This window comes from Phalacrocorax aristotelis, chromosome 1 (genome assembly GCF_949628215.1).
Source record: "Phalacrocorax aristotelis chromosome 1, bGulAri2.1, whole genome shotgun sequence".
Lineage (NCBI taxonomy): Eukaryota > Metazoa > Chordata > Aves > Suliformes > Phalacrocoracidae > Phalacrocorax > Phalacrocorax aristotelis.
Window position 1 is genome coordinate 29,974,578 of NC_134276.1, and position 10,502 is coordinate 29,985,079.

General features: G+C 40.3%; 1 protein-coding gene across 4 annotated transcripts in view; it reads left to right on the forward strand.

The window, feature by feature from the left end:
• ATP7B (ATPase copper transporting beta) overlaps positions 1 to 9,952 on the forward strand; it is a 35,216-nt gene extending 25,264 nt beyond the window's left edge. For all 4 annotated transcript variants that reach the window (XM_075086157.1, XM_075086160.1, XM_075086150.1 and 1 more), the window contains exons 15-21: positions 932 to 1,130; positions 2,375 to 2,521; positions 3,533 to 3,675; positions 5,012 to 5,215; positions 5,326 to 5,443; positions 6,220 to 6,322; positions 7,799 to 9,952. In XM_075086157.1, coding sequence (XP_074942258.1) covers positions 932 to 1,130; positions 2,375 to 2,521; positions 3,533 to 3,675; positions 5,012 to 5,215; positions 5,326 to 5,443; positions 6,220 to 6,322; positions 7,799 to 8,063 — 1,179 coding nt within the window. In that variant the 3' untranslated portion in view covers positions 8,064 to 9,952. The remainder of the gene's footprint in view (positions 1 to 931; positions 1,131 to 2,374; positions 2,522 to 3,532; positions 3,676 to 5,011; positions 5,216 to 5,325; positions 5,444 to 6,219; positions 6,323 to 7,798) is intronic.
• Positions 9,953 to 10,502: the final 550 nt, after the last annotated feature.

Here is a 10,502-nt window from a genome sequence, read left to right on the forward strand (position 1 = left end):
GAATATGTCAAACGTATCAGTGATAGATCTTTCAGTGGTAAAATTTGGAAGTTAACGTATAAATTTAGAAGGAAAAAGAGAGTATGGGTAATGATTCAGTTGACTCTCTTGTATTTTACATTTTCTGTTTTCAAATTTGTCTTAGTTCTGCAACACTGCTGTAGTCATCCCATGCACCAGTTATTACTGGATCATGGCTGATATGAATTGCAATGCTATACTGTTTGCTAATATTCTTACCACCTGCCTTATCATTCCTGTGTTGTAAGAAGGTCACTGAAAGGTACGTGTAATTCCAGCTTCCAGAGGCAATCTGGAATAACTTGTTTATAAATGGATATTTTCTCCATTCTTTTTGTAACTCATAGGGTCCTGACAATCCATTTTCTCATCTTGAAGGTACTCACTGGCTTCTCTCTAACTCCGCAGAAAGACCCAGTTTCCTTATCATCCAACCAGATTACTCCAAGAATTAGATACAAATTTTCACTGTACTTTTACATATATATGAGACCTGATCCCCCACAGCCAGTTTTCTGTGAGGTTAATTAGAAGTTGCATCTTTTCAGAAGCTGTATGGCTTATTGTTATAGTATTTCTCTTTAGTTCCTAGTCTTGGCTGAGGTCATGAACCACCAATGTAACTGCTTTGTCCTTGAACTACCAGGAAAATCTATCCTTTATGGTTTGCTGCTGCTAGGGCTGGGACCTGGATGTGATCTGTATGGCTGCCCCTCTCTAGAAGCCTAAACCACAGGACATCCAGAGCATTCTTATTTCTAATTCTGCGCTACTGATACTCCATGCTGCTTTTCTGTTGGCCAGTCATAGTCAAGAGGAGGAATGAGACCTCTTTTTGGCAGGAGTTATCTAGTATTTGTACCACACGTGGGCAGTACAGACTGCTGATGAACTCTGGTTATGTCCACAGGAGCTTGGCACTCAGAGCCTGGGATATTGCACTGACTTCCAGGCAGTCCCCGGCTGTGGCATCAGCTGCAAAGTCAGAGGTGTTGAGGCCGTCCTGGGCATGGCTGTGGAGGGTCTCGACAAGCCGGACACCAACAGGAGCAGGGACAGCAGTGCTCCTCTGGGAGATAACGCACTGATCACACTCTCAGAATCACATGGTATGTCTGCCCCCAAAGTGATGGCCAGTTGCAATGAGAGGGCTAATGAATCAACAGTGCTGATCACTGTAAAACAATCTTATCGGCCTAGGAACAATGGAAAGGTGGATTTATGGCAGAAGGAGGCAAAGAACACGAGGGACAAAAATGCACCTTAACAAAAACTGAAGCTCTCTTTCCCCTACTCTCAATCTCTCTGCAATTCAGAAACCTAAATAAGAATTTCGATGCTACAGTGATGGGTACTTGAAGAGTCCATACAATACACAGGCAATAAGGCATGCCCAGCAATGTCCCATTTGGATAGAAGAATGGCCCAGCAGAGAGTAAAGTTTGCCAACTAACATTATCTTTACCTTTTACCTTTAACATATGTTATCTTACTGCTACTTTTTATACCCTATCCATTAGTTCCATATTAACTTGGACCTTTTGTTTTCTGTTCGTGTATCTCTCAAGGGACTTACTTTAAAAAACTAAATCTTTGCATCAGATGCACAATAAAGCATGTTACATCTGCAAAGCGAGTTTCAGTGCCTGATGTTCTTGATTAGGCCAATACATTTGTTTTGTTTCAGGCTCTGTGGAAGCCACTTTGCTCTTTTGTAGCATAGGAGAGAAAGAAAAAGTATTTAGAACCTTCCATAAAAGGCTCATCAGTTCTCTTCAGAAGACTGTGGCTCTCCTGACCTTTTTGAGGAAGCTATTAGAAGATTTAAATAAAATAAGAACTTTAATCATCAGAACTGTGCCATTTGTGAGTGATGTTAATGTAATATTTTCTCATCTGCTTCATTTGGCTCTTGTGAAGTTGGACTGAATTCATAATGAGGTGCTCTACATACTGTTTCATTGTTTGTTAGAACAAAACTACCTTTTTCTTACCAGAAATAGCCTTCGTATTTGCAAGAAGTCATTAGTTGTGAGAACAAAGCAGCATGGCATTTATGAAATGTGCATACTGCACTTACCCAGAAGAACAATGCCAACTGGCAAAGGCAAATACAGGCAAACACTTCCATTAAGTTCATGATGCAGTTCTGTGTCTAAACAGGCACAGGCTGAGTCCTGAATGAGAAAGGTTTTATGATGCTGTCTTCAGGTAGAGCCTATGCATTTGTGTTTGGCCATGACAGCAGCGCTTCAAAAAGAGTAATGCAAGCTGACACTGTCATCCTCATACATCTCTGGCTTGAGTTCACTATTTCTGAGTTGCTCATTTTTGTTTTTGTCTATGCACAAAGGTCCATCAGCTTCTCAAACATACTCGGTGTTGATTGGAAATCGTGAGTGGATGAGACGCAATGGCTTACATATTGCAAATGACGTAAATGATGCAATGACAGACCATGAAACGAAAGGACAGACTGCCATACTAGTGGCTATAGATGGTAACTGCTGTTCTTTGTAGTGACTTAATAAATATCAGTTGATCCTACCATGGAATGGATAAAAACAAAGTCTGGAGGAACTGTTCAGTGGCTTAGTGTCAAGAAACTACTAACCTTTAGTACAGAACTGCTTGTGAACTGCAAAGTATAAGGTATCCTTAGAAGAAGCTTTCACCTCAGAACAGTGTTTATAAGATTTTGGTGGGTAGTTTTTAATTTAAGTATTAATTTCTGAACCTCCTGTTTTCTGGGACTGTTGTTCAGAAAAGCAGTGCCAGTACAGTGCCATGTCCACCCTGACATCCTGACTTTGCATCACTTAAGCATCACATGCCAAATTATTGCATCACTGATTTAAAAACATTTCATTAGGTCATTCAAGCATAATAGATTAGACTGAATGAGTTTTGCCAGAGGGGTTCTGTTCTGTGCTACGCAGACAGAGATCCCAGACAATACCTTAATATGAGGAACGGCTGTAACGGTGATAGATTGCCAGTGCGTCTGTGATCTTGAAATGGAGCCTCTGATTCAATTACTGAATAAACATTCTTGGTGCTCCTTCAGAGCAATTTTGAGAGGCATTTGCATGTCTCAGTCTGGGCTCCATCAATTAGGGTTGATTAGGGTACACAAAACCAGATACTCTATATGCTTCTCCTGGAGGAGTGGCTTCACCATCTGACCTGGGCACAAATACCAAAACTTCCCCAGGCCCACTATTATATTTGTCCATACCATAAAACCTAGAAGACAGGCATATTTAAAAGCTGCCCTCCTCTTCTCCCCTTCCTCCTGGTCCCTAAATATCAAAGGTGTTTGTTTTTTGATGTGAAACAGATCAGTGAGAAAAGTGTGTGTGTGTGAGAAAGAGACCATAACTTAGAAAACTGTAGACAGTTATTCAGGCTTATGAGTGTCAATATTGCCCGGATGGAGGGGAAGCCCTGTTCTTTTACTGCCACTTTGCCTCCCACAGCTCTCCGTAACAGAGGACATTTCTTCATGCAGGTGTGTTATGTGGAATGATCGCAATAGCAGACACTGTCAAGCAGGAGGCAGCCCTTGCTGTGCACACACTGAAAAACATGGGAATAGATGTGGTGTTGATAACGGGGGACAACAGAAAAACTGCAAAAGCCATTGCTACTCAGGTATCTGTTTTTCTGTGTTTAAAAAAACCCCATGATGTGGTTCTAAAACTCTGCTTACCCGAGTAAATTTGGAGCAGGAACTTAGAGTTTCCTTGGATACGTTAAATGAAGAATAACTTCTCTTGAATTGGACTGAAAATCAGGTCGAGTACTGGCATAGTAAAGGCCAGTGGTTGCATGAGGATCCCACTGAAGACAAGCAGTCAGTACTTCTTCAGAGGTACAGAGTTTCTTGCAGTAATTAGTCTGTTGCTGAACTGAAGCCTCCTGCTTCCCTTCACTGAAGGACAGTCGTGTTTGGTTAGTGACAAAAGAAAGTTCCTTTAAGTTTCAGTCCTGTCCCCAATAAGGGAAGTGGGGTTTTGTCATTATCTTTAAGGGTAACATAGTAATAACAATAAGAATTATTAAGAAGCATAGCAGTCTAAAAGAGGTTGGGTTTATATGAGATTTCCTTGATCTCAAGGTATAAATGTTGCCTTTTGACAGAGACAAAACTAAAACAATGTTGTGCCAAATACTCATTCTACCTTGCTACATTTCCATCCTCTCCATCTACATTTCCCTCTTTCCCTTTGGATTGGTCGACTTGTAATCTACCGTGCACCACCTTGCTTTCCTAAGGTATCCCACCACACAGCTAGCTCAGACAGCACTGTGGTAGGCACGTTCTCATACATTGTGGGGTCTGTTTTGTTTCTCAGTGTGATGCTTTAATCCTTCTCCTGTTTTGATTCACTCTTTTGCTTTTGGTTCAGTTGTGATAAAGAACTTTCCCACCCCACCTTTCATTGTTTAGAGAAGTCTTTCAGAAACAAGCTGTGATTTATGGTTCCGGGCACTCAAATGAAGTTTTTCGAACAAACTTAATCTGTGCCAACCTACATTTTAATTGAATTTTTGTCACTTATTTCCTTTCAAATTCGGTGTTTCTGTGTTTCTCCTACTTTACCTGCCTGATCATACATGGTTCCTGTGTTGCATTTCACTGAAACCTTTATTAGTCCATCAGGCAGCATGATTAGCTGAAAACTGTCTCTTTTAACCATGAAACCTTTATTGCCAGGGCAGTAGAACTTCAGAGGCCCTGAGGGGCATGATGCTAAGGGCAGAGCATGTCAGCATCTCTGCAGTAAAGATGGAGGGGTCTGTAATCAGTCCCTTTCTTATGCCAAAGGGATGTTGCTCTTCAGCTTTTTGTGTAGCTCACAAGTTTTGCCTCCATTGGAATCGGTTTGGTTGATCTTCCTTTGTTTCCCCTTCACCCAGAACAGCAAACGGTTCTTCCTTTTAGCATGAAGCGTATCACCAACTGTGTATGTTTCTTTGTACATAGGTTGGGATCAAAAAAGTCTTTGCTGAGGTTCTTCCTTCTCACAAGGTTGCAAAGGTCCAGGAGCTCCAAAATGGGAGGAGGAAGGTTGCGATGGTTGGTGATGGAGTCAATGATTCCCCTGCACTAGCCAGGGCCGATGTTGGAATTGCAATTGGAACGGGCACCGATGTTGCCATTGAAGCAGCAGATGTTGTTCTTATCCGAGTGAGCACTACAGTTTTGACCTGTCCTCTTTTATCACTGATGCTCCTCTTTTTGGTTTGGTATTCTGAAGACTGCATGTAGAAAACTTTCAATGCTCTTCTGTCTTGCAGAACGACTTGCTGGATGTAGTTGCTAGTATTCATTTATCAAAGAGAACAGTCCGAAGAATACGAATAAATCTGATTCTTGCCTTAATTTATAATCTGCTTGGAATACCCATAGCAGCAGGTATGTGACTGCCAGAGCTTGGCTTGTTGAAGACAGCAGCACAGTTGAGCTCTGTGGTGCCTCTTGCAGGATTTCCTGCTCAAGGAACCAAAGAGAAGTTCCTAGAGTATTTAAAACTTGGCAGAAGGAGGACAAAATAAATATGGACATTTTTTTTTCATGTTTTAGAAAAAAATCTTTGTTCCCCAAATTTTTAACTCTTAGGACTAAATTCTTATATGATGAAATGAAAATGATGCTCATATTTCACATAGCAGTACTTGGGGAATAGTTTCTGTATATTCAAACCCAGCTCTAATCAGAGAATCCATCCTGCATCTGGATGCTCCCTCTTTTATTCACCCTGAGTCACACATTGTCTCTCCTACTACTTGCATTCTCTCTGCTTCTGTCAGTTATCTTCCTATGCTCCAAATTCCTCCTTAAAACGTTCTTCAAGCATTCTTTTTCTTTATGAGTAACTTCTGCCTCCTTTGCCTGGACTATTGGCTTGTCTTTCTGTTGCTTTTGCTTTGTTTCACATATATGCGGAATAGCTGGAAGGGGCAAATAGTCTTACCTTGTGGCTGCAGTCTTGTAGCTGAATTGGTGCAGAGGTCATCCCTTGCAATGGAAGGGACATATTTAAAAATAAGTGAGTAATTATATATCAATCTAGTTGTGTTTATGGAGGTCTCAGCAAGTCATGCTGTAGAACTGCTGGTCTGTTCTATGATATGCAGGGACAGAAATGTCTGTATTGGGCTCTGGCTGATGTCCATATATGTTTTTGCTAGGTGTGTTCATGCCTGTTGGCCTTGTGCTTCAGCCTTGGATGGGATCAGCTGCAATGGCAGCTTCTTCTGTGTCTGTCGTGCTGTCTTCCCTGCAGCTGAAATGGCAAGTTGTCTTGTGCTAATCAACTGGGGAACTGTAGGCAGCACTGCTGCTGGGGCTCAAGTGAGACATTACTTTGGGCTTTGTATACATAAACGTACCTGGCAGTCCCTTAGCTTGGGGTTGGTCTGTCTAATCCTTGGCTCCAAAAGAGAGAGATGTCACTATTATGTACACATCTGGACTAAGACTGTACTGGGCATTCTTAAACTATCAGCTAAAAGTGCGACTGGATCCCACCTGGGCACCTGTGTTGGAGACCTAGTTCAATACCAAGTGAGGTAATGATCAGCACTGGTTTTGCTGTGAATATCAAGTGAACAAATCATTCAAAAAGCACTTCTCCATCATGTAGCAGTAGATGTTTTTTAAAAGACTTGTACCTGGTTTTATTTTTTTGCTATTTAATTTAGCCAGAAACAGAGAAGGAGTGTATTTGTTATTTTGCACCTTGCTACAGATAAAGTATCTTGCTCTACTTTTTTGGAAGCGAACGAATATCTGAACTATAAAAATGTTCTTCAAATTCCATTTTTTTATGCTACGTTTTTTGTGTTCCCTTTTTGGGTGCAGTTACAGTGGACTTGTTTTTAACAGCATTGTTAGCAAACATCTTTCAAAAATAAGACTTTTTACTGTGTCTGAAATTAGTCCAAACCTTCAAATATATCTGCTGTAGCTGGGGTATTCTGTAGTGTATAATATAATATAGTGCAGTATAGTATAAACTAATATAGGAAATCTGTTGCTGTGTCATGATTCTGATTCTGCAACAGCTCCATGACATCACAATCTAGAATAAAAACTACACACATGCTCATGTCTGTTTGTAGAATCAGCCCTACCACTACAGGATTTCCACCTAAAAACTTTCTGTGTGAATTTATCCAAAGGATGAGACATTTCTATAAAGGGATTCTTTTATTCTCCAATTCTTTTGATCTTGTGCTGATTACATTAAGTATTGGACACCATTGCAGTTAGATATTGAGAACACCCCAAAACATATTTGACTTCAGACTTACGGAAGCTGTACTACAGTGTACTCTATGGGAGAGTAATCTTTCCCGAAGCTTCACATAAGCTGAACAGAACTTGAGGTTCCAAAGAACGTGGTAAAACATATATGTGAAGAAGACCATCCATACTTGCCATTGATGGGCTTTTTTTGACCTAGAACAACATTGAATCAGAAAGTGATTTTTGGGTTATCAACTCCATTCCCCTGCAATTGTTTACTATGAACCCTTTCATAGTTCAGCAAACTGATAATTTTTCTTAAAGAACCTCACTTTGAGAGTCCCTCTCTTTTACTATTGAAACATCTAAATGCTGTGTGGTCAGTATTTTTATCTATTAATGTATCTGAAGTGCAGGTAACATTTAGGTTGTCAGAAGTTTCTGATTTGTTCTAATGCTGAAGAGGCATCTACATGTTGACCTGTTGGTATTAAACACATTTTCTCTTCCTCTTCTTAGTTATAAGAAGCCAGACACAGAAAGTTATGAAGCACAAGCTCAAGGCCGCATGAAGCCACTTACTCCTTCCCAAATCAGTGTTCATATTGGAATGGATGATAGGAGGAGGGATTCATCCAGACCGGCTCCTTGGGATCAGATTAGCCAAGTGTCTCTCTCTTCCTTGACTTCAGACAAGCTGCCGAGACGTAACGGTTTTGTTGAGGAGGAAGGGGACAAGTGGTCACTGCTCACGAATGGAGCAGATGAAGAACAGTACATCTGAAGTACTGTATTCTTAGTACAGGAGGAAACATTCCTCCTCACCAGTGATGGGAGGGACTGATTTATGTCATCAAGAGCTTCAAGGTTGTAGGTGAAATCATTCTTTCAGCTCAAAAAACAATTGCAACTCAGCTCGATATTGGTTTTTATGGATTGTGGATTTTTTTTCAGGTCACCAATTATTTCTAGACATGGAAAGAATCTGTGACTCTATAATGAACTGGCTCCTTTGCACACAACAATCAGTGAAATAATGTAAGATCGTTATTTTCAGAGTCTAAAAGAGTTTCTTCTGGACCATTTGCTGGGCACCAAATTTCATACTTTTCACTCTTTCTAACTTCATTCTTTCAAACACATGAAGCAAAAATATTTTCAGAGCTGCCAAATATTAATTGCTGTGTCCAAGAGAAAATAGCTATGGCATAAGGAGCTCTGTGGTTTGGAAGTTGTATTGTTTACCCTGAATCCTAATTAGTCACATCACTGTGAGAGCACTTTGTATTTAGGATTCATGTGCATCTCCTTGGACCAAAAACGCTTCAGTGTTTCACTGACTGTAACTCTCTGAAAGGTCTCTTTCAAAGATTTTCAGGCATCTTGTCCTTTTGATGTGCATTTCCATTGCTAAACTTGTTCTGTGATTCCCACTGCTCTCCTAGACTTTCTCTTTTGCTCCGTATGAGCTGTTTTTCCCCCTTCCTTTGCACGAGAGATCTTCTCTGAGTTCTTAGTATGTTTACAGATATTCCTGTTTGGGTCAAACTCCTTTAAGTCACCAGGAACTTTTTTGTTCCTATTGAAGTCCACAAAGGCAGGGCAATTCCTGGTCCAAGCTATCATATAATTTTCCTGTGGATACCTTGCAGGACCCCAAGAAGCTCCTGACAATGGGGCAGTTGTCTGTCTCTTCCCTCTGACAGGGAGAAGAATTTACGCCAGTGTGAGCAAAGGTGGTATTTACCGTGGTGAGGCTGAGAGCAGAACTAGCACTGGTGTGATTCCCAGCATGGCTGAATGGAGTGAGCTTATTGCATAAGTTAACCCCAGCTTGGTGGTTGCTTAAAACGGAGCCAAAATGTGGGGCTTCTATTTGCTGTCATATAAATAACCTTTTCTGATGACACAAGGACTTGAACTAAGAAGATTTGTAATAGACTGAATTTTCATGTAAATTTTTATTCATGTTTTGAGTTGGTTTTAATTTCCCTCTTTGCTCTAGTTTCATGAGAAATCAAGGTGCTGAACAACCATTGCTTTTTTTTTCACTTTAACGTCTTTACCAAAGCTTGCAGTAACTTTATCGCTGTGAATGTCAAATTCATCGCTTAACGCTTTTTAGTCAGGACAGTAGGAATCAACGGCTTTGGTGCACTGAATCCGGTCCTGGGGTGCTGTGTTGCTCAACTGTGGGACATTGAAGCGAGCAGATGAGAGTTTTATAGTCTAAACTAAAAAGTGAAAGAACAGGAATTACTGTGCTGAGCAATGAGAAGTAACTGCTTAATTTCAGTGACCTAAATACAGAACTGTTTCCAACACGGGTCCAAATCCTGCTCGTCCTAATGTAAAAATGAAAAACAAGTCAGAGATGAAAAGAACTGTGCTTAAAGCATTGAGCAGGTCCTCCTATTCTTTCTTCCTCTTATAGTTGAACTTTCTTTATAAACATCAACAGCACTGTCTTAAAGATAATTACAAATCAGTTTTAAAACTGTAAAATCTCTTTACGGGTGTAGAGATTACTTTCACAGCGCACACACTTTTCAAACATGCCATAGGTTCCTATACATGTGCCTGTGGGGAAGATGTTCTACTGTTTCACTGTTTTATATTTTCTTACCAGTGCTTACAGTAAATATATTGTGTTTTTTTAAAACAAACAAACAACTTTGTGTCTTTGTTTTTCTTTTTTTTGGATGGGTACATAAAAAATAAAAGCATAAGCAGTGATTGTTGGATTGCAGGATACATATGCACAAGAGAGATTTTGTGGCTGCTTTGTGATCTATTTCAGGCAGGATAGATGGCAGGAAAAGAAGAAAGTTTTATATTGTATGTTGAGGCAGGTGAGGTTACAAGCATGTTGAAAGGCGGAATTAGGATTCAAAATCATCTGGAGAAATTGGACAGAACTGACACACTTTGCAAACAGGAAAGAGAGGAATTAGAGGCCAGCGTGGCAGGAAGAGGTCTGGTAGTTGGCTGGCATTCATTTTGTGACCCACTCTAACAACATAGTGATGCTGCCAAATGAACACAAACATTGAGAGGTATATTTTTTATGTCATCATCTATATGACATAAAAATACCTCTTTCTGTTCAGCTCTGGACAGGCATCAACTGAAGTATCGGGTCTAGTTTTATATGTCATACTCGTTAAGGAAAACAGGAGAGAGTTCAGAGAAAAGCAATGAGATTCAACAGAAATCTAGAAAA